This window comes from Brassica napus, chromosome C3, assembly GCF_020379485.1.
Source record: "Brassica napus cultivar Da-Ae chromosome C3, Da-Ae, whole genome shotgun sequence".
Classification (NCBI taxonomy): domain Eukaryota; kingdom Viridiplantae; phylum Streptophyta; class Magnoliopsida; order Brassicales; family Brassicaceae; genus Brassica; species Brassica napus.
This window is the reverse complement of record NC_063446.1, coordinates 3,103,359-3,123,406: the sequence shown is the minus strand read 5'-3', so window position 1 is coordinate 3,123,406 and position 20,048 is coordinate 3,103,359. Positions and strand designations below refer to the sequence as shown.

General features: G+C 39.7%; 7 protein-coding genes across 11 annotated transcripts; 5 read left to right on the top strand and 2 right to left on the bottom strand.

The window, feature by feature from the left end:
* Nucleotides 1–521: 521 nt before the first annotated feature.
* On the bottom strand, nucleotides 522–2,660 carry LOC111204277 (ADP,ATP carrier protein 2, mitochondrial). Of its 2 annotated transcripts, none has more exons than XM_048751946.1 (4): nucleotides 2,593–2,660; nucleotides 1,616–2,092; nucleotides 1,172–1,540; nucleotides 522–1,073 (listed from the first exon to the last, which is right to left on the bottom strand). In XM_048751946.1, exons 2-4 carry the CDS (start codon nucleotides 2,081–2,083, stop codon nucleotides 777–779), a joined length of 1,134 nt encoding a protein of 377 aa, XP_048607903.1. In that variant the 5' UTR covers nucleotides 2,084–2,092; nucleotides 2,593–2,660; the 3' UTR covers nucleotides 522–776. The 2 variants fall into 2 exon arrangements, with proteins under 2 accessions (XP_048607903.1, XP_022554345.1); XM_022698624.2 differs by lacking the exon at nucleotides 2,593–2,660 and adding an exon at nucleotides 2,498–2,531 and having other exon boundaries at nucleotides 1,616–2,091.
* Nucleotides 2,661–3,258: 598 nt separating this feature from the next.
* LOC111204276 (flowering time control protein FY) lies at nucleotides 3,259–7,957 on the top strand. 2 transcript variants are annotated; one of them, XM_022698619.2, is made up of 18 exons: nucleotides 3,259–3,598; nucleotides 3,690–3,781; nucleotides 3,868–3,936; nucleotides 4,037–4,141; nucleotides 4,249–4,344; nucleotides 4,446–4,528; nucleotides 4,645–4,716; nucleotides 4,789–4,886; nucleotides 5,175–5,234; nucleotides 5,358–5,418; nucleotides 5,506–5,593; nucleotides 5,679–5,742; nucleotides 5,977–6,055; nucleotides 6,267–6,356; nucleotides 6,452–6,537; nucleotides 6,779–7,221; nucleotides 7,356–7,520; nucleotides 7,685–7,957. In XM_022698619.2, exons 1-18 carry the CDS (start codon nucleotides 3,421–3,423, stop codon nucleotides 7,742–7,744), a joined length of 1,989 nt encoding a protein of 662 aa, XP_022554340.1. In that variant the 5' UTR covers nucleotides 3,259–3,420; the 3' UTR covers nucleotides 7,745–7,957. The 2 variants fall into 2 exon arrangements, with proteins under 2 accessions (XP_022554340.1, XP_022554341.1); XM_022698620.2 differs by having other exon boundaries at nucleotides 3,311–3,598; nucleotides 7,688–7,957.
* On the bottom strand, nucleotides 7,934–10,791 carry LOC111197964 (protein IQ-DOMAIN 11-like). 3 transcript variants are annotated; one of them, XM_022698621.2, is made up of 6 exons: nucleotides 10,560–10,791; nucleotides 10,209–10,309; nucleotides 9,817–10,125; nucleotides 9,045–9,260; nucleotides 8,835–8,966; nucleotides 7,934–8,752 (listed from the first exon to the last, which is right to left on the bottom strand). In XM_022698621.2, the coding sequence occupies exons 2-6, from the start codon at nucleotides 10,275–10,277 to the stop codon at nucleotides 8,138–8,140; spliced, it is 1,341 nt and encodes a 446-aa protein (XP_022554342.1). In that variant the 5' UTR covers nucleotides 10,278–10,309; nucleotides 10,560–10,791; the 3' UTR covers nucleotides 7,934–8,137. The 3 variants fall into 3 exon arrangements, with proteins under 3 accessions (XP_022554342.1, XP_048607902.1, XP_022554343.1); XM_048751945.1 differs by having other exon boundaries at nucleotides 10,720–10,743; XM_022698622.2 differs by having other exon boundaries at nucleotides 10,487–10,563.
* Nucleotides 10,792–11,527: 736 nt separating this feature from the next.
* Nucleotides 11,528–13,087, top strand: LOC111204275 (ATP synthase subunit O, mitochondrial). The gene is made up of 6 exons (XM_022698618.2): nucleotides 11,528–11,764; nucleotides 11,968–12,015; nucleotides 12,098–12,341; nucleotides 12,426–12,538; nucleotides 12,625–12,711; nucleotides 12,782–13,087. Exons 1-6 carry the CDS (start codon nucleotides 11,663–11,665, stop codon nucleotides 12,908–12,910), a joined length of 723 nt encoding a protein of 240 aa, XP_022554339.1. The 5' UTR covers nucleotides 11,528–11,662; the 3' UTR covers nucleotides 12,911–13,087.
* Nucleotides 13,088–13,201: 114 nt separating this feature from the next.
* LOC111204274 (cytochrome b-c1 complex subunit Rieske-2, mitochondrial) lies at nucleotides 13,202–15,047 on the top strand. The gene is made up of 2 exons (XM_022698617.2): nucleotides 13,202–13,508; nucleotides 14,107–15,047. Exons 1-2 carry the CDS (start codon nucleotides 13,325–13,327, stop codon nucleotides 14,748–14,750), a joined length of 828 nt encoding a protein of 275 aa, XP_022554338.1. The 5' UTR covers nucleotides 13,202–13,324; the 3' UTR covers nucleotides 14,751–15,047.
* A 346-nt stretch (nucleotides 15,048–15,393) lies between these two features.
* Nucleotides 15,394–17,276, top strand: LOC111204273 (cytochrome b-c1 complex subunit Rieske-2, mitochondrial-like). Its single transcript, XM_022698616.2, has 2 exons — nucleotides 15,394–15,692; nucleotides 16,383–17,276. The coding sequence occupies exons 1-2, from the start codon at nucleotides 15,512–15,514 to the stop codon at nucleotides 17,021–17,023; spliced, it is 822 nt and encodes a 273-aa protein (XP_022554337.1). The 5' UTR covers nucleotides 15,394–15,511; the 3' UTR covers nucleotides 17,024–17,276.
* A 184-nt stretch (nucleotides 17,277–17,460) lies between these two features.
* LOC111204272 (transaldolase-like) lies at nucleotides 17,461–20,013 on the top strand. Its single transcript, XM_022698615.2, has 7 exons — nucleotides 17,461–17,860; nucleotides 18,073–18,244; nucleotides 18,353–18,402; nucleotides 18,477–18,777; nucleotides 19,045–19,233; nucleotides 19,303–19,485; nucleotides 19,569–20,013. Exons 1-7 carry the CDS (start codon nucleotides 17,688–17,690, stop codon nucleotides 19,812–19,814), a joined length of 1,314 nt encoding a protein of 437 aa, XP_022554336.1. The 5' UTR covers nucleotides 17,461–17,687; the 3' UTR covers nucleotides 19,815–20,013.
* Nucleotides 20,014–20,048: the final 35 nt, after the last annotated feature.

The following is a 20,048-nucleotide window of genomic DNA, read 5'->3' as shown; positions in this document are numbered from 1 at the left end:
TTTTTTCCTTTTTGAACATTTGAACATTTAGTTGGAGAAAGGAGAAGATTTTACCCTAGTTTACTGTAGGAGGAGGAGTTCTTACCAGATGGAAAACTATGGTTTAAAATTAAATACGGCGCGTGATTTGGTTTGATTTGTATTTGTATCAATGTGCTTTTGGAAACGTGCTCATCGCTATTGTGCCTGTCAGTTTCTGACTGTAGCTTTCAGCTGACGCTATTAGCTGAAAAGTATACGTTTCAAACTTGGTTTGGCACAACTCTTTCTTTCATCTACTCCTGGGCCCTGGCATGTTTTTCTCAAAGATTAACACGTAATCAACGAACTAAGCGACGAATCTAGTGATTGCAATGTTGATCACGTTGACATGATCACTATTCAGAAGGTGCCAAAGCTTCAATTATATACAACCACCGGTAACTAAAACTAGTTATTAGTCTTCACATGACGTTTCTTTATGCAACTCAGGAAATAATATACTATGACATATGTTATCAGCAACAAAGAAGCCCTCAAAATATTTAAAGCAAGTTGAACATAAACAAGCAAAAAAATCATAACTGTAAGTTAGTTTGGAGTCAAAATCTCCAGCACACACAAAACTTATTTCGAAATGATAAAACTTTTTCCATGCTACTCTCTAGTTTTATGGCAAAAGGTTTCATCAACGTCTTTATCTTTTTAAAAAGTCTGAAACTGCAAATAAATCGAGATAAAAAGAAAAAAAATAAAGCCACAGCTTTATGGTGGTGGCGACTGGTGAATAGTATTACTTAACCAGATCCAGATCCGTACTTCTTTCCGAGAAGAAGTAACTGCAGCTTGTCGTATCCAGAGAGCACACCAGCACCTGCAATGGCACGCAGAATGTTGGCACCAGCACCCTTGAAGAGTGACTTGGGTCCTTCCTTCTTGAGAATCTGCTGGAAGGCATCCATCGAACTCTTGTACTTCACGGCTTCACCTGACGTCATCATCATTCTTCTACGGACAGTGTCAATGGGGTATGATGCAAGACCTGCACCGTTGGTGATGAGCCATCCAAGGGCAAAGCTAGCGAAGAAGCTGTCCTGAAATTTCCCAGAAAGGAAAGAAAGATAACAACATCAGAAACAAAGTCAGGATTGGGTTTCTATATTGGTCAATTTATGGAATCAAATAAACAAACCTGTAGGTCAGCAGGGAGAAGAGGCTTCAAAGAGTCGTAGAGTCCAAAGTAGAGACCACGGTAGACAATGATACCAACACAGGAGATGTTGAATCCACGGTAAAGTCCAGCGATACCATCAGACTTGAGGGTCTTCTTGTAGACATCGACAAGACCATTGAACTGCCTTTCACCTCCCTTCTTGGCTGCCTTAGAGTCATTGGCGAGACGGGTACGTGCGTAGTCAAGAGAGTACACAAAGAGAAGGGAAGAGGCACCAGCAGCACCTCCAGATCCCAAGTTACCAGCAAACCACTTCCAGTAGCCATCCTTGTCCTTCTTGAAGTTGAAAAGCCTCTTGAAGTAATCTTTGAAGGCAAAGTTCAAGGCCTACAAAATCAAAAGATAGATCAGTACACCAACGCATCATCAAGTAATAGAGCAGAGATGTGAAATATAACCAACCTGAGTGGGGAAGTAACGGATAACGTTAGCAGTGTTTCCTCTCCACAAGGAACCAAAACCCTCATCCTTAATAGTCCTGCCGAAACAGTCACCAATACCCTTGTAAGGCTCAGAGAGCCTACCAGCCTTAAGCATCTCATCCTGATTCTGAATCAAAAGCTTAACACGCTCAATGGGAGCAGCAGCAGTCTTGGAGACAGCAGCGGAAACACCACCCATCAAGAAATCAATAGCAAAGCTAGAGAATCCTTTCTCTCCTGGAGCCTGGACGAACACAGGGGAAGTAGTTGTCACAATCCTGGAAGTGGCGGCAAGAGGGTACTGGAACGCAGCGTTGGAGTAGTTTCCGTACGTTGCACGCCTCTGGAAACCAGATGTGTAGCCATGGATGTCCTGAGAAACACCGGAACGCAAGATCTGGCCAGAAGCCTTCTGGAAAATCGTGGGCTGCTGAGTCTGTTCAACCATTTTGACCTCTGCAAGCGAAAACAACACTCAGTTGAGGGAAGGTACATTTTTAACACACGTAAAAGATTAAAATAAAGAAAGCAACTATAATAAAAAGACGTTCATGTCATTAGAGATCTAATGCTATATCAAAATCAATTTTACTATATGATACGGTATCATAATGAATCAAATACGAATATGATACAAATGCGACTTTCACAAGTAGAGATTTTCGTAACAGATCCATACACGAGTAAAAGAATGGCATAAGATATAAGCAACAGAGACGAATCATTTCTAGATCTACACAAGCAGATCGGAGAATCATAATTCAGATCTATTTTATCGAAACATTCACACTCTAGCTCATGATAATAGATTCAATTCAATCGAGAAATACGCAGCTAAACCATCAGATCATCGTCATTTTACCTTGTTGAAATAATAAAAAGCAGATCGATAAAGTCAGATGAACGAAACGGGAGAGACAAGGAGATATAAAGCGGAACAGAGATCTAAACTTACCAAAAAGGAAGCGATGGCAAAGCAAAAGTCAAGGAGGTGAGACTCTTCGCCCTTTATTGTAGGAGCTGAGCGAAGAAGAAGGAGAGAATTTTCTATGGTGGCGATGAGGGCCTTTTATTGGTTCGAGAAATAGGGCCGCAAGTAGTGATTAGAAATGATCTGGTGTGACGCGCTCAGAAACTGTTTGGTCCGTTAGATCATCGAGATTGCTATGGATAGATTTTAAGCCCTTGATTATGATTACTAAATGAAAGACTATTTTAATGGCCCTAGATCTTGCCGGATTTGTTTAATATTGGGCTCTAAGAGTTATGGGCTCCCGTTTCTGTATTTTGCCCATGTTTCTAGAATTCAATATAGTATATGGATTTTGGGGACTTTGCCTATGTGTATGATCGCATAGATTATGGTTTAGTCTTAATTGGTTTAGTGTTATGTACGTGCGGAAATTACTTTCTTCAGTTCATGTTCTTAATCATATTTTGTGCTATATAAGTGTAATTTGTTTGAACGAACACTGGATTAGAGCGTTTCAGTATGTTCCATTGTTACGTATAACTTCAAGCACCTAACATTTGTGCAAATTAAGCTAAATAAACCAAGTACAGTACTTTTGAGATTAAACCAAGTCTTATATTTTTATTTTCGGCGGGTTAAAAAAAAGGGAACGGTTTAACCGTCGAACCGGATTATTAAGGACTCAGATAAAACCGACCGGCGAACCGATCGATACTTTCTTCTCGAGGAGTCGAGGAATCTGGAGGGGTTTGGCTTGCCGAGAAGAAGCAAACCCTAACCTTTCGACTGTTATTTGCATCTTATCTGCAACAATGTACGGAGGAGATTCGATGCAGCAGCAGCAGCAGCTCCCACCGATGCAGAATCAACACCATGTAGCCGCCGGAGGTCCACCGATGCATCCACCACCGATGATGCGTCATCCCTCAGCCTCTTCCACTAATCTCAATCCCGACTACCACCATCCCTCTGCCCCAAATCCCTTCGACTGTAAGTAGTTGTATTTGTTCACAAAGACACTCGCTTTTGTTTTCAATTAGCGATGACTAACAGATCTGATCTCTCTTGTGTGATGCTGCAGCGCATGTAGACAGTTTTGGGGCGAAACGAATGAGGAAGCACACACAGAGAAAGGCTGTTGATTACACGAGTACCGTTGTGAGATACATTCAGGTAACGTCACAAAGTTAGACCCTTTTTTGTCACTGATCGGTATCAATACTCATTAGCTCTTACACTTTGTGAATGTTTTTGTTCAGGCTCGAACTTGGCAGCGAGACTCAAGGGATGTGACCTCTTTGCAACCAACCCCAGCTGCTGCAGTTGATGTTAGATTCCTTTTTGTTTTCTGGATTATGCAATAGTTTTATTGATCTTAGTATCACTGTTTCCTGTTTGATTTTTTTTTTTTTTGTATGGATGTTTCAGATGCTTCCTCCAGTTGCCTATTCAGATAATCCTTCTACAAGCTTTGCTGCAAAGTTTGTTCACTCGTCTCTAAACAAGAACCGTTGCTCAATCAACTGTGTATTGGTATATCCCTTGAACTGTATTATACTCTGTTTGCCATGTTTATCAGTTGAACTTTATGGTAGCTTATTGCTATCATTGCTTACTGGTTTGTTGTTTGTTGTATATAGTGGACACCTTCAGGAAGACGTCTTATCACTGGCTCCCAAAGTGGGGAGTTTACTCTTTGGAATGGGCAGTCTTTCAATTTCGAGATGATTCTTCAGGTTCAGTTTTTAGATTTTGTATATGAATGGGGGCTCCTGTTTTGTTTCCTCTGTAGTTGTTGCTCCTTGTATTGACTGTTGAAATCTGTTGTTAATATCAGGCGCATGATCAACCTATAAGGTCGATGGTATGGAGCCACAATGACATTTGGATGGTTTCTGGTGATGATGGAGGCACACTAAAGTATGTTTTCTCTTTCAACCCCTAATTTATGCCATGTAAAGGAGAAGCGCAAAAGTATATGACTCAAATTTAGTGTTTGTTGTGATAATGAGGATCATTTGCTCCTTATTTAACAGGTATTGGCAGAGCAACATGAATAATGTGAAAGCCAATAGAACTGCTCACAAGGAATCTATTCGTGATCTAAGGTAAAAAGTTCGATATCTAAATTGCATTTAATGAAATATATTTTTAAAAAATTAACATTGTGTGTCAAACAGTTTCTGTAAAACAGATTTGAAGTTCTGTTCGTGTTCTGATGATACAACTGTTAAAGTTTGGGATTTTACCAAGTGCCAAGAAGAAATTACATTAACCGGTAATGTGATTTGCACAGATTGGCGAACCTCTAAGTCGAATGCTCCTTTGTTACTAATTTAGAGTCCAGTTGAGATGTAATTTAGTTCTGTGTTATAAGAACTGGACCCTTAGGCTTCATAGAATAAGGTGATATTGAGATTTGCTTTGGTGTCGCCATGTAAAACTTGTGTTCTAGACAAGTTTTATATCATTTTAAAGGCGTGATGTTGCTGTTTTTTAATTTGTATGAATTCTGAGAATTATTGAAGTGTGACCAAAGGGTTCTTTATATTTTGAACTCAGGCAGGCCATGGTTGGGATGTCAAGTGCGTCGACTGGCACCCCACAAAATCCCTACTAGTTTCTGGTACATTATTTATAGACTTCTGATTTCGAATAATCCGTAATTAAGGATACAGTTGTATATTTTTGACCATTTCTCGTTGGCGTATCAATAGGTTGTTAACTGGTTTAGGTTTTTTATTTTCAGGTGGAAAAGATCAACTTGTCAAAATCTGGGATGCCAGAACTGCGAGAGAGCTTTGCTCACTGTAAGTGATACAAAATGTATTTTTATCCTATTAATAATTTCAGGGTCAAAGCTTTGACGAATTTGATCGTTATTCTCACTTTTGCAGTCATGGTCACAAAAACATGGTGCTTAGTGTGAAGTGGAACCAAAATGGCAATTTGCTTTTAACAGCCTCGAAAGATCAAATAATTAAGGTGAGCTCATTTTCTTTGGGTGTGTCGATTTGTGAACAAGATATTTTCCTTGCATTTGTGTGACACCTATCCATGTAATCTGCAGCTGTATGATATAAGGACTATGAAAGAGCTTGAATCCTTCCGTGGGCACACGAAAGATGTAACATGTAAGCTGTCAAATTCTGTAATGGTTATGACTTCTCAAACACGTGATAGCAGGCAAATTGCCTGTAGACATTGTGTTTCTGTACATTGGCTAGGACTCTAAAAGTGTATATGCCGTCAAAATATTATTATCGTACCCATTCTTTTGTTAATGTCCCATGACGGTTCTCATTACTTTCGTCGACATTCCTTAGTTTCAACTGTTTCTTATCAAAAGTTGTCGACCTCTTTTGAAGCTTTGGCGTGGCATCCATCCCACGAAGAGTACTTTGTCAGTGGGAGCCTTGACGGATCAATTTGTCATTGGATTGTGGGGTAGGTACTGTTGTGACGCAATATACTGTTATAATTATCCGGTCATGCTGCAGTTGCTTTATTCGTTTATTAGAATTTGTCAAATCATGTTTCTTGTCTACATCTTTTATCCAGTCATGTCGCATCTGCATGCTATTAGAATTTTCTCTACCTTTTATTTTGTGGTTTTGTTTGATGTGTGTCTAAGTATGAAACTACTCTTAATTTTCAGGCATGAAAACCCGCAGATTGAAATCTCAAATGCTCATGATAACAGTGTTTGGGATCTTGCATGGCATCCTATTGGATATCTTCTTTCCAGGTAGTACGATAATCTGATGCCAGAGTTCTTTAACAGTTTTGTTTTATGATGGTCTGTGGTTAGCACCAGATTACTGACCCCCCCTATATGTTCAGTGGTAGCAACGATCACACAACCAAGTTTTGGTGCAGAAACAGGCCTGGAGATAATCCTCGAGATGCCCTTACTATGCAGAACCAAGGTTCTTATGTGCTATTAATCTCTGATATTTTTTCTAGGCATAAGTGTATAGTTGGTGTGCAAATATTATACCCTTATCCATATGAGTAATTGAGTAAATAGTATGGATGTTCTGATAGGCTTAACTGGTTGAGCTCGTACTTTCAAGTTGTATTATCGCCAGAAACTAGTGTTTTCTTTATTTTTTGTTTATGAACTGTAGTTTGTAGTTTGTGTGTACTAATTAGTGTAATTTGTATCAGGCTATAATGATCAAGGTTTTGGCAATCGCATGCTTGATAATTTCCAACCATCCGAGGCATCGCCAACTCCTGGAGCATTTGTTCCTGGGCTGACACGGAAGGAGGGGACCATCCCGGGAATCGGAATAGCAATGCCATTTGATGCATCCTCACAAGGGGAACATAAACAGCCTCTTCCAGGTGGCATGGCTCCTCCGCTGCCACCTGGTCCCCACCCATCGCTTATAGGGAGTGGCCAGCAGCAAGGGTATCAGCAACAACACCACCACCACCAAGGTCATCCCCAGCAAATCCCTCCAATGCCCAATATGCCTCATCTTCAGCGACCACCGTCGTCTCATATGCCATTGCATGCTCATCATCCCCGGCCTATGCAAATGCCTCCTCACGGTCACATGCCACCTTCATCAATGCCTATGCCTCATCAGATACCCGGACCAATGGTATGGCTCTTTGATATCTTGTAATTCGACCACAACTTAAGCCTTTGGATCGTTCTTTTTGTTTGAGTGACATTAGTATTCTCATACTTTTCTACTGAAAGAGAGATTAATATCGTCACTTGTTGTTGGATCAGGGAATGCAAGGGGGTATGAATCCTCAGATGTCGCAAGGCCATTATATGGGTCCTGCTTCTGGAGCATTTCAAGGACCACCAACCAGTGGTGGACCAATGTATCCTCAAGGACGTGGTTTCAACCGTCCACAGATGATGCCAGGGTACAACAACCCTTTCCAACAGGTCTCTTTAAACACTTTTCTACTACTGTTAGTTAGTATACTACAGATAGGCATCGTTTGAAACATACTGGCTAATAGTTTCTATGGTATGAGTAGATGTTGCAAAGGTAGAGCTGAATGAAAATTCATCGACTAATCCATTCTCTTTGTTTTTGCTTTGTGCAGCAGCCGCAACCGCCTTTGCCTGGAGGCCCTCCACCAAACACCAATCAACAACATCAGTAGACCACCGTTGTAACAGTATATATTCTGTTTGTAGACCAATTCTTACAAGAAGTTGGTTCTAAGATTTGTCAAAGCTGTGAAATGGTTTTGCTGTTATGTTTGATTCTTCTTAGCTGAACAAGTTACTGTAAGGAAGTTTTAGTGACTTCACATGTCAAGTACTCCAGATTGGTTTTCGTTTAACAAAACTTAAGGAAAACTTCTTTTATTTCATAGTTCTTTTTTTTCTTTTCTACATAAAGATTGATAGTCATTACATTGTCCTTGGGCAACTTAATCAAATGAAATTGAGTGAAACAGTGTAAAAACAAAAAGAGAAACGAAAGAAGCCCTCTCAACAAAGAAACATTGGAAAGTATGTAAGGGTATATACAGGGCTCAAAGTCCCACTCATCATCTCAAGCTGCTCTGCTTGCTCCAGCTGGGTAGAGATCGTTCCGAGTTAATGCTGAGATCGTTCAGTAGACCACCATTATTGCATGATTTCAAAGGGCCTATGCTAAATCCCCTTAACCCTGGAGACCTTTGCTGGTATGCACTTGCCCTACTGTTATTGCCATTGCTATTCCCAACTCTCACTCTGCTTGGTGCTTCGCTCATCACCGAAGTCGTCAAGCATAGCTTATTCTTATACGGCGAGTAACTCTCAGACTGCGTGTCGAAACTTCTTGGTCTTATCCTTGGGGAGCTCAGAGATCTTGACTTTGCCTTTGCTGACTCTGTTGCAACCATGTAAGTTGGTGTATTGACAGTGACAGCAGCCACAGGGTTCTGTTGTTCCTCTTCACTTATTGAAGCTTGTCTTCTATGATTATTACTATTACTCACCAATCTTCTCGGCGATGAGTTCCTTGGAGTTTTATTCATAGTTTCGTCTTTAGTTTTTGTTCTTAAAGACAAGTCGAGATCTTCTAACTCCTTGCTCTTGGTTCTTTGAGTATCTACCCATTCATCTAACCAGTACTTCCACTTCGTGTTACTCCGTTTCTGGTATGACTCCGCGGATTTCTAAATAAAACAGTTTTCAGGTGACATTATGAAACTTGTAACGCAATCAAAACCAACAAAGCTGTTTAGATAGATAGAATACCCGGTGAGTGACTGCATATTCTTTGATCCTTTCTCTTCTTAACGCAGCTTCTCTCTTGCCCATGACCACAGCTCTCGCCTCTTCCTTTGTCAGTAGACTATCGTCCCATCTCTTCTGACCGTTTGTGTCCACCTGATAATCATCATATCCTCTTAACTACTACTAGTACAGTCCTTCCCCCCTTTTTTAATATCAGATCACGTAACGTACCTTGAGTATGTTCTCGCTGAACATGTGGCTCTCTTCGTAATCTCTCTGAGATCCTCTGGGAGGAATTTGTGTTCTCTTACCGCAGACCTGTGACTGAATGTTCACAACGGATTGCAAGCATTTTAGTGTAGTCATCGCTTGGCGTCTCACTGCACGACCTCTTATATATGCTTGGAGCTTCACTATTCCCTTCAAGGCACGTAGAGCTTTCCTTGCCTGATGATGAAGTTTCAAAAAAACATTATTAACTTAACCAGAAACCAACAAAAGGAAAGAAAGACAATTGGCTTACAAAAAAAGCACATCTACTTCTGAAAACTACATAGTAGTTCACACATATATGATTGGTAGCAGTTCACACTCAAATACTGTCCAGAAACAAAGATCCTAAACCAATCTAGAAATCCCTAGCTGTTTCTGCCTAAACTTCCATCTAACATGTAGTTAATCTACTAAACTCTAGTGCCTGAGCATTGGCCAGAACTGAGATTTTGGAGGCAATAAACATTTAATAAAAACTTTAACCGAATTTATTTATTTTTCCTAGAATTTTGAGGGCTATGTTATGTATATAACCTCTGAAAATTTGGAAAGCCGAGGCTAATGTTTCATTGGGCTGTGTCTGGCCCTATAGATAATACAATTACATCAACTACAGTACTAGACTAACACAAGGCTAACTCTTGTTCCTGAGCAGTTACCACAATCACATCAACTACAGTACTAGACTAACACAAGGCCATCACGTGAGATAAAGGGAACAGAATCTTACAAGATGACCACGGAAAGCTGTCTGAATCCGAGTAGCAGCAAGAGCTTCTTCCTCTCTATTTAGAAACAGTTGATACTGGGCTACCAGATGAGCAGTCTCCGGGGATGTTGAACCTTCTAACTTCTCTATGGAATCTAACTTTTGACTAGAAGATACTTGGCTGACCTCACCAACCTCTGACACGCTTTCCTCTTTCTGCTCCTCATGGGATTCGTTTCTTGTCCCATTCTCAGGTGGTGGTGCAGTAATGGTAGGTAATCTTTTTCTTACCTTAAGCTTCCAAAATGTCCATCTTCTTCTCTTCTCTTTCTGCAATAAGTAATACATAACAAAAGACTGAAACAAGAACATCAAAACTCTCACCAGCAGAAGAATGAGATCTTTTTAATTACCTTTTCTGAGTTAGCTTCTGAAATAAAAACTCTTTTCAGTAGAGTGAACAATCCCTTCTTGTTTGTCATTGTTGCACAATCATCACCTTTGATATATTGATCTGAAAACACAATCAACCAAATCTGAACCAATGATTCAAAACAAATCACATATTGAGGGCCAAATCTCTGAGTTCCATTTTCCAAATCACATATTTCAGATCAATACTCTATAATAGTTTGATTCAAGGATAAATAAAAACACCAAATCTTTCATGAAAAAACTGATAAAGATCTACCTAGAAAATTGAAAGTCTTGTCTCCAAGATTTGAAACAAAGCATTTAAGAAAGAAAAGAAAAATAAAACTTACTTGGTGAAATGGTGGTGTTAAATGTCTATCAAAAAGGTTATAGCTAAAACGAAATTGCAGAAAAATCAACAGAGTGCAGATTCAGACAGCGAAGATATGTGACTGTTCATCACAAATGATGTATGTGAACAGACAAGAGAGAAGGTTGTTCTCTTCTCACCACTGTGCCGACAAGGTAACGTGACACTTCATTTTTTGCACTCGAAATTATGCTTTTACCCCTCCCACTTCCTCCCATACTCTCTCCTCTAATCTTTGTTCCCCATCATTTATTAAAAAAGTTGAAAAACTGTTTTTTGAGATCTGCTGCATCGCTATCGATTTGTCATTAACTGTCAATCACAAGTTCTATATAAATATCCTCTGACAGTTACTGACTCGGACACGACTGCATTATAGATGTTAAGATGAGATTAGCGACCAACCATGAATAGCTAAGCATGCTTAACTAACTTTGGTATATGACCATTATGTTTCTCTTCTTACCTAACCTAATCATCCTCCTTTTTTGCGTCTTTGACGCTTCTATATCAAGTCAAAATTGAAGGCTTATTTGTGATAATAATTAGGTATGTATGATGGCGAAACTTATAAAAATGGTCAAATGAAACTGACAACGCACTGCATGTTTGTTCACATGGCTAGCAAACAAATGATCCAACTGTTATCGCTCTCAATAGACTTCATCTGCACAAATGTAACCGCATCTTTCTATAAATAATTATTTCTTTTTTCTTGTAGTATACACAAAAATAAATACAATTTATGTAAAGCACTAACCATAACAGTTCCAACGAAATCAAATAAATAATAATAAAAAAAAAAAGAATTTTGAGTAAAAACAAAATATAACAACACAAAGACTTCTTCACTGTTTTGTTTTGTTCTTAAATTACGGGAAGTAAGCCCAAAAAGAGCGCGAGTAAGCCCATTTAAGCGCAATAAAACAAGCGATAGTAAACCCAGGATGGCCGAATAAGAGAAGCCCAAGTTACCGTCCTCCTCTGACCAGTCTTCTTCTCTATACTCTCGACAAAACAGCTCATCGCACTTTTTATCATTTGCTAGGGTTCGAATCAGATTATCTGCAACAACAAAAAAAAATGGCGTTGGCTGGTCGTATCAGATCCGGGATCTCCTTATCCTTCTTCAAGACCTTCTCCTCCGCGAGATCTCACTCACGTGGAGCGCCGCTTATCCCCGCGGTAATCGCATTCTTAGAAAACGAATTTAAAGTCAAATGTTATGAATCAATTTTTTACAAACAGTAAGAGTATTGAATCGTCGTCGTTTCGAGTTTATGTTGTTTTGTATTTTGAAGCTCCTTCCTGATTGTAGCTGTTAATCGTCCTCCACAGAACGTTATGGATCAATTTTGTTCTTTGATTTTTGTTGTTCGTTATCGCAGTTGAGAGATTATGCTACAGCTTCGGCTCAGGAAACTCGGAATGTTAAGGTAAGCGTGATTGCATCTATAAATATTAACCGGCAATGTTAAGGTAAGACTTATGCATTGTGATATGTTGTTGTTGTTTCAGGTGCCTGTGGCTTTAGTTGGTGAATCTGGGAACTTTGCCTCGTGGCTGTATATTGCAGCTGTGAAAATGAACTCCTTGGAGAAGATTGAGTCTGATCTCTCTGAGCTGGTTGAGGCTATGAAGACAAGTCCTACTTTTTCGCAGTTTACTAAGGATCCCTCTGTTCCTAGAGAGACGAGACTCGCTGCTATTGTGGATGTTTGTGATAAAGCCAAGTTTGCAGAACCCACCAAGAACTTCCTCTGTATGTCAATTGAGTTCCTGAAAGTCTATGACTTTGAGTGACCATGTTTCGATTTTGATCAAAAGTTGTTTACTTTCCGAACAGCTTTGTTAGCTGAGAATGGGAAGCTGAAGAATTTAGACGTGATTGTGAAGAAATTCATGCAGCTGACAACAGCACATAGGGGAGACGTCAAGGTTTTGGTTACCACAGTCATGGTAAGCTAAGAGTTCTTCTAATACTGTTAGAATAATATAAACTCAGGATTGTGGATTTAAAATAAGAAATGTTTTGTGACAAACAGCCACTTCCCCCTGCTGAGGAGAAGGAACTGAAGGAGACACTCCAAGAGATAATCGGAGAAGGGAAGAAAGTAACTGTGGAACAAAAGGTATGTAAAATGTGATTACTGGCTTGTGATTATGAAGCTGGAATCTAATACATGGTTGTTTTGTTGGCAGATTGATCCGAGTATCTATGGAGGGCTAATAGTAGAGTTCCAACAAAAGGTGTTGGACATGTCTATCAGGACAAGGGCACAGCAGATGGAGAGGCTCCTCCGTGAACCTGTTGACCTCAGCAACCTTTGAAGACTTCCCCTAAAAGAAACGTGTTTGTGATGCTACCTTCAATTAACAAATAAATATGAGAAACAACATGACACTTGTGTCGTTTTTTTGAAAATTTATCATTTCATTTAACAGTTGTTGTTTTGATTCGAAATAAGCTTTTTTGAAGCCATCAAATTTCAATGATATTTGGGTTTACCTTTTGAGAATAAATGGGCAAATTGGTAAAAGGAAGAGTCAGGAGGACTCAAGGTGAGAGAGCCACGAAAACAAAATACAAGTGCATAAAAGGTGCCACGAAGCATATATGTAATAAAAGAATAGTTAAAAACCAAGTTGATTGACGTTTTCTCGAACAAAAGGACTAATCTTTTTCGTTTTGTTTCATCGGCAGGCCAAGCCTTCATCATCCCCTAACCTTAGGATTGAGCGAAGATGCTGCGAGTTGCAGGGCGGAGGCTTTTCTCGGTTTCACAGAGATCGTCGACAGCGACATCCGTCGTCCTTGCCCGAGATTATACCACCATCTCCAATGGAGGCGACTCGTCTTCCACCCCCAGATCTGTTCCCTCTGCAGATCTTTCATCTTTCAACTCTTACCACCGGAGCCTTATAAGAGGTCTTTCTCTTTCTCTGGATTGATTTCAATTTTCATTTTAGGTGTTGATTGTAAGATAATTCTTGAAAAATCATTTCTTTTTCCTCGTATGAGTCGCGGGAATGATTTAGATTCCGGTCCTCGTATCTACGCGATGATCTGTGAGTAAAAAACGTGTTACTGTGTTGAGTTTATTGATCAGATATGAATTGACCTGTGCCGAGATAATCCTTCTGTTTGATGTGAAAAGTTTTCCAATTTCTAAAGTTTGAATCTTGTGTGTCAATGCATTCGTGAGTGTTAAGATGGATGTTATTTTCCGTCTGTGAGCACAGAACGTTAACTATATTCTTGGTTTGGAGGATTTTCAATAGCTATGAGGAACTTGCATCGGTATAGGAATCTGGAATGTAGTTTTGTTTGGCAAAGGAGGAGCTATGCTTTTGGAGTTTGCTGCGTTCTAGGGAACCCTCTGATGCATTTGATTATTGAATTTGGTTTCTTGATAGAATTCTTTGGATGAATCTGTTACTATCCTGCATCATTCTTATGCCAGTATTTGTTTTTCTTTAGAAGCCTATGCATTAATGTTTTATTAATGTTTTCTTGCTGTTTTCAGGTTTCTCATCTCAAGTCATTACTCAAGGGAACGAGATAGGTTTTGCCTCTGAAGTCCCAGCCACTGTCGAGGCTGTCAAAACACCCAACTCGAAGATTGTTTATGACAACCATAACCATGAGCGTTACCCACCTGGTGACCCTAGCAAGCGTGCATTCGCCTATTTCGTCCTCTCAGGTGGGAGGTTTGTCTACGCCTCTGTTCTCCGCCTTCTTGTTCTGAAGCTTATAGTCAGCATGTCCGCAAGTAAAGATGTCCTTGCCCTTGCTTCCCTCGAGGTTGACCTCGGGAGCATCGAACCGGGAACTACGGTTACTGTGAAGTGGCGTGGTAAGCCCGTCTTCATCAGGAGAAGAACAGAAGATGACATCAAGCTTGCCAATAGCGTGGATCTTGGTTCTCTGAGAGACCCGCAAGAAGATGCGGTTAGAGTTAAGAATCCGGAGTGGCTAGTCGTGGTTGGAGTCTGCACTCACTTGGGATGCATCCCGTTGCCGAATGCTGGTGACTACGGTGGTTGGTTTTGTCCGTGTCATGGTTCGCATTATGATATCTCTGGAAGGATTAGGAAAGGTCCTGCGCCGTATAACCTGGAAGTACCAACCTACAGCTTCTTGGAAGAGAACAAGTTACTCATTGGTTGATGAATAATAGCACTACACACAGTGTCTGTGTCTCAGAAGATACTTATATGTTTTTTTTGTTTTTGTTTTTGTTTTATATATATTCCGGCTAAAATTTTAGCCTGCAAGCTCGCTTGCCTCACACTTCGGTCTCTCAGAAAGTAAAAGATTGTCTTGGTTGTGCCTGAATAATACAAACTTTTGTTACTTGTATGACCGGTGAAAACACCGTTCATATATCTGTCTTTATCGTTTGAAAATAATTTTTGTATTTGAATTACCTATTTTTAATAAAATAAATTATTATTATGTTGTAAATATATTTTTCACAATTGACAATCTAAATATTTATATCTAATAGGTTCTATTTGCATTACTCTAATTTTCCTTATGAAAATTTATGCCTAAAATTTTTGTCTGCGCATAAATTTAACAATGTACATAATTATTAATATTTCCTTTATTCAAAACCTTTAAAAAAAGAAATAGAAACATGAACTCTATTTTTAAATTTATGGCACTCTATTTAAACATGAACTCTATTTTTTTTATGTCATGTTAAATAAAATTCATGTTGAATATCTTCTGAAAAAACAAATAAACAAAAATATTCAAAATATATGGAAAAAAATATAACTTTAAATAGTAGTATATAGTAAAATCAAGCTGACCTTTTCTTCCATGAAAGACTAATTTTACGGAACTCTTCTCCCCTGTTGCATCGGCCGTGTCCTTAACCTTTAGGACTCTGTTCTCGCTAGAGCGTAACCCTGAGAGCAGAGATGCTGCGAGTAGCAGGGAGGAGGCTTTTCTCTGTTTCGCAGAGATCTACGAATGCGACCTCCTTCGCCCTCTCCCGAGACCATACCCTCTCCGATGGCGGCGGCGACTCCTCCTCTTCCGCCACCAGATCTGTCCCCTCACCTGACCTTTCTCGTTTCGGTTCTTACCACCTTGTAAGAGGTCTGCCCCCCTCCCCTGTTCTCTGGATTGATTTTAGTTTTCATTTCAGGTGTTGATTTGAATGCTATCAAAAAGCTTCGATTTTTTATGTTTGCTTATATGAATGAGTTCCGGAATGAACTAGAACGGACGTGTTATAGGTTTTGATTCCCCATGAATTAGAGATTGATGTCTTCTCCTTGCCTGGATAGTTTTGCCTTCTTTCTTGTAGAAAGGAATGGACTTTTGAGTTAATTGATCGAATACCAAATGAGATTATCCTTTGTTCCTTAATAGGTCTCTTTTTGTATAATCTTTTGTGTGATTCACTCTGGCTGCTTGTTATTGGTTTCTAAAGTTTTGATCTTTTGTATCCATTTATTTCTTCATTCACTATGGTTGCAGTTTTTCCTTAGGAAATTTTGTTGTGTTGTAAGCATTTCTGTAATATACAGTATCTGATCACTTGATTAGACTAGTTTAGTTTTCACTGAGTTTGTTTGATACTGTGGTAGGATATTGTTCCGATGAGTCTCTTTTACTCCCTCCACTGTTCTTATACCAATGGGTGGATTCCATTTTTTATGTACTCGTTATTAATGGTGTCACATCTTGGTAGTTTTGCCTTTTGTTGCTTTATTGTCATAGAATATTTGACCCCGAAAAGTTTGATTTGATGTGAATGTATTAATGTTTTCTTGCTATTTTCAGGTTTCTCTTCTCAAGTCCTTACTCAAGGGAACGAGGTAGGTTTTGGTTCGGAACCCGCCACCGTGGAGGCGGTCAAGACACCTAACTCAAAGATCGTCTATGACGACCATAACCATGAGCGTTACCCACCTGGTGACCCTAGCAAACGTGCTTTCGCGTATTTCGTCCTCTCCGGTGGGAGGTTTGTCTACGCCTCTGTTCTCCGCCTTCTTGTTCTCAAGCTCATTGTCAGCATGTCCGCAAGTAAGGACGTCCTTGCCCTTGCATCCCTCGAGGTTGACTTAGGGAGCATCGAACCAGGAACTACTGTGACGGTTAAGTGGCGTGGAAAGCCTGTCTTCATCAGGAGAAGAACAGAAGATGACATCAAGCTGGCCAATAGTGTGGATCTCGGTTCTCTGAGAGACCCGCAAGAAGATGCCGTCAGGGTCAAGAATCCGGAATGGTTAGTGGTGGTTGGAGTCTGCACTCACCTGGGATGCATCCCTTTGCCGAATGCTGGTGACTACGGTGGCTGGTTTTGCCCGTGTCATGGTTCGCATTATGACATCTCTGGAAGGATTAGGAAAGGTCCTGCTCCATACAACCTGGAGGTACCAACCTACAGCTTCTTGGAAGAAAACAAGTTACTCATTGGTTAATGACGAATAAAAACACAACAGTCTGTCTGTTTCTCAAAGATTCTCTTCTATTTTTTTTTTTAATATTCAGGCAATTTAGAGCAAGATTGTCTCGTTTTTTTTTTTTTGCTGAATAATAAGAAACTTTGTCGTATTTATTGAACGTGTACTCATGTTCTGTTTTTCCATGATGTTCTGTTTTTCAATGATGATGGTGAAAGACTGTTCAATAGTGTCTGTTCTTATTGTATGAAACAGATCCGTTGGCATCTCTCTTTTAAGTTTCTAGGCGTCATCATCACAAATAAAAAGCTCTATGTGCCACAAGGAGTTCCGTATCTCAATTCATTTTGTCTTCTAAACGTTTGACCTTTATCTAAACTTAGGTGTCCTGATTGTACACATATAAAAGTCAAAATTTGACCCTTTCAAACTAACAACAGCCATTACAAATTACAAGACCTAAAGCAAGCCTCTCATGTGTATCATAAGACATCATTTATTACTCTAAATACATGTTTTTGTCTCAGACAACTCTCTTAAAGCAGCAATCCATCACCATAATCATATTTACTCTTCCACGTAGCTCACCATTCCACCAAACCCCCATTTTTTCCCCTTTTTCTTGTTTTTATCATCCGATCAAACCAAGAATAATACTTTTCATACTTCCCCAGCTGAAAAAATGGCGTCTGTTACCAATCTCACCAACCTTACACCCGCCACCACTTCTGCCGGCTCTAGATCTTCCTCCGTCTTACCAAGATCCTCCGTCAACCTCCGAAGTTTTAACGCCAAGCTTTCTTCTGCTTCCCATCTTTCCCTTCGTTATAACCCACAATACAGACCTTCCCTTTTGTAAGTATACATATATCAACTTAACTGGTGCATGTCTCTTGTCTCTGTATAGTCTGCTTCTTGCTATAAAGTTGATCTTGCAATTCATGTTGGTACTAACTTGATCTAAAGTAGAAAAGTAAGAAAAAGCAAATGTTTCTCATTCTTTTGTAAGTGCAGCAGAATCTGATTTTTGGTGTACTGTTTTTTTTTGCTTTGGTTGATTTGCTCAGTGTGAGGTGTTCAGCCTCTGGTGGAAACGGAAGTACTGCTAAGAGAACTACTCTTCACGATCTATATGAAAAGGAAGGCCAGAGTCCTTGGTATGATAATCTATGCCGTCCTGTCACTGATCTTATCCCCTTTATTGCCCGTGGCGTTCGAGGTGTAACTAGCAACCCTGCGGTAATTTTTTATAACCATCTCTCTCTGTGTGTCCTCTTTTACCCTTTGCTTTACTCTGGTTGTTTCATTTTGACTTAAAAATCCTCCACTCTATTAAAACCTTTGTAGATCTTCCAGAAAGCCATATCCACTTCAGATGCTTATAATGATCAGTTCAGGTCTTAGTGTGGATGCATATCTTTATGATACTTTTTTGGCTGTATTAGAATCAGTTTCTTTTTGTTTTTATTAGGACACTTGTGGAGTCTGGAACGGCCATTAAAAAAGCGTACTGGGAGCTTGTGGTGAAGGATATTCAGGATGCTTGCAAGCTTTTCGAGCCAATCTATGACCAGACTGAAGCTGAGGATGGCTACGTCTCGGTTGAAGTTTCGCCTCTTCTTGCTGATGATACCAAAACCACTATTAAAGCTGCTAAACTTCTTCACAAGTCTGTGAACCGTCGTAATGTTTATATTAAGATCCCTGCTACTGCTCCATGTATTCCTTCCATCAGAGATGTCATTGCTTCTGGAATAAGTGTCAATGTCACGGTAAGTAACTTGTCCTAAACTGAGTTATAATACTTAAAAAAATTGTAGTGTGTTGTGAACAAACACGAATCAAACTTGAAGAAAGCAAATAACTCCAGAGCAAAACATATTGAGGCAAATACCCGTTTTTAGAATTTGTATATTATTACATGAATGAATAACTTTACAACTGATTAGACTCATATTGGTGCACAAAAGATTTAAGACATTTCCAGGAATTAACGGTTATGTTCTTATATGATACATCCTTGTTCTGTTCTGTTACAGCTTATATTCTCAATAGCTAGATATGAGGCAGTGATTGATGCTTATTTGGATGGACTTGAGGCGTCTGGACTTGATGACCTCTCAAGAGTTACAAGTGTTGCTTCCTTCTTTGTTAGTCGTGTGGATACACTCATGGACAAGATGCTGGAGAAGATTGGTACACCAGAAGCACTAGACCTCCGCGGCAAGGTAAAAGCTCGGTTCATTGCTGAGAATGAGTTTATGAGTTTGTGAACACCTGATGTGTTGTTCTTGCAGGCGGCTGTGGCTCAAGCTGCATTAGCATATCAACTATACCAGAAAAAGTTCTCAGGCCCAAGATGGGAAGCTTTGGTGAAGAAAGGTGCCAAGAAGCAGAGGCTTCTCTGGGCATCGACAAGTGTTAAGAACCCAGCTTACTCTGACACCTTATATGTCGCTCCTCTCATTGGACCTGACACTGTGAGTCATCCGTTTTTGTTTGCTCTCTAGTGTTTCACTTGCCCAGTTGTGAACAAGTGTTTTTATTTTTGGTTTGGGTTTAGGTGTCAACGATGCCTGATCAAGCCCTTGAAGCATTCATTGATCATGGAACGGTGAAGAGGACGATAGATGCGAATGTGTCAGAAGCAGAAGGGGTTTACAGTGCAATAGAGAAGCTGGGAATAGACTGGAACAAGGTGGGAGAACAGTTGGAAGAAGAAGGTGTAGACTCGTTCAAGAAGAGTTTCGAGAGTCTGCTTGCTACACTTCAAGACAAGGCCAACACTCTCAAACTAGCCAGCCACTGAAGAGTTTGGTTCTTCATTTTGTTTACTGTAGTAAAAATAAAAGAAGAGCCTTTCGGCTTTGTTCTTGAACCACATTAGATTGTGTATTCTTTAAAATTAACCATGCGGTGAGGGAATTTGTGAAATAGGCCGGGGCTTATAAATCCAAACCCAAAAAACCGAATAGATATCTAAATATATAAAATATAATTTATATACCTAAAGATATAAATGATTTTTAAAATGATCGAGTAT

Excerpts from the sequence above, each read along its gene's own strand:
- LOC111204275 (XM_022698618.2), top strand. The coding sequence starts at position 11,663 with ATGGCGTTGGCTGGTCGTATCAGATCCGGGATCTCCTTATCCTTCTTC. Across the intron at positions 12,539-12,624 it reads TTTTGGTTACCACAGTCATG|CCACTTCCCCCTGCTGAGGA; the intron begins GTAAGCTAAGAG and ends TGTGACAAACAG. Across the intron at positions 12,712-12,781 it reads AAGTAACTGTGGAACAAAAG|ATTGATCCGAGTATCTATGG; the intron begins GTATGTAAAATG and ends TTTTGTTGGCAG.
- LOC111204273 (XM_022698616.2), top strand. The coding sequence starts at position 15,512 with ATGCTGCGAGTAGCAGGGAGGAGGCTTTTCTCTGTTTCGCAGAGATCT. Across the intron at positions 15,693-16,382 it reads TTCTTACCACCTTGTAAGAG|GTTTCTCTTCTCAAGTCCTT; the intron begins GTCTGCCCCCCT and ends TGCTATTTTCAG.
- LOC111204274 (XM_022698617.2), top strand. The coding sequence starts at position 13,325 with ATGCTGCGAGTTGCAGGGCGGAGGCTTTTCTCGGTTTCACAGAGATCG. Across the intron at positions 13,509-14,106 it reads CCACCGGAGCCTTATAAGAG|GTTTCTCATCTCAAGTCATT; the intron begins GTCTTTCTCTTT and ends TGCTGTTTTCAG.
- LOC111204272 (XM_022698615.2), top strand. The coding sequence starts at position 17,688 with ATGGCGTCTGTTACCAATCTCACCAACCTTACACCCGCCACCACTTCT. Across the intron at positions 18,245-18,352 it reads GTGTAACTAGCAACCCTGCG|ATCTTCCAGAAAGCCATATC; the intron begins GTAATTTTTTAT and ends AAACCTTTGTAG. Across the intron at positions 18,403-18,476 it reads GCTTATAATGATCAGTTCAG|GACACTTGTGGAGTCTGGAA; the intron begins GTCTTAGTGTGG and ends TGTTTTTATTAG.
- LOC111204276 (XM_022698619.2), top strand. The coding sequence starts at position 3,421 with ATGTACGGAGGAGATTCGATGCAGCAGCAGCAGCAGCTCCCACCGATG. Across the intron at positions 5,235-5,357 it reads AAAATCCCTACTAGTTTCTG|GTGGAAAAGATCAACTTGTC; the intron begins GTACATTATTTA and ends TTTTATTTTCAG. Across the intron at positions 5,594-5,678 it reads CGAAAGATCAAATAATTAAG|CTGTATGATATAAGGACTAT; the intron begins GTGAGCTCATTT and ends TGTAATCTGCAG.
- LOC111204277 (XM_048751946.1), bottom strand. The coding sequence starts at position 2,083 with ATGGTTGAACAGACTCAGCAGCCCACGATTTTCCAGAAGGCTTCTGGC. Across the intron at positions 1,541-1,615 it reads TCCGTTACTTCCCCACTCAG|GCCTTGAACTTTGCCTTCAA; the intron begins GTTGGTTATATT and ends TTGATTTTGTAG. Across the intron at positions 1,074-1,171 it reads TTCTCCCTGCTGACCTACAG|GACAGCTTCTTCGCTAGCTT; the intron begins GTTTGTTTATTT and ends GGGAAATTTCAG.
- LOC111197964 (XM_022698621.2), bottom strand. The coding sequence starts at position 10,277 with ATGACAAACAAGAAGGGATTGTTCACTCTACTGAAAAGAGTTTTTATT. Across the intron at positions 10,126-10,208 it reads CAGAAGCTAACTCAGAAAAG|AAAGAGAAGAGAAGAAGATG; the intron begins GTAATTAAAAAG and ends TACTTATTGCAG. Across the intron at positions 9,261-9,816 it reads CAGCTTTCCGTGGTCATCTT|GCAAGGAAAGCTCTACGTGC; the intron begins GTAAGATTCTGT and ends CTTCATCATCAG.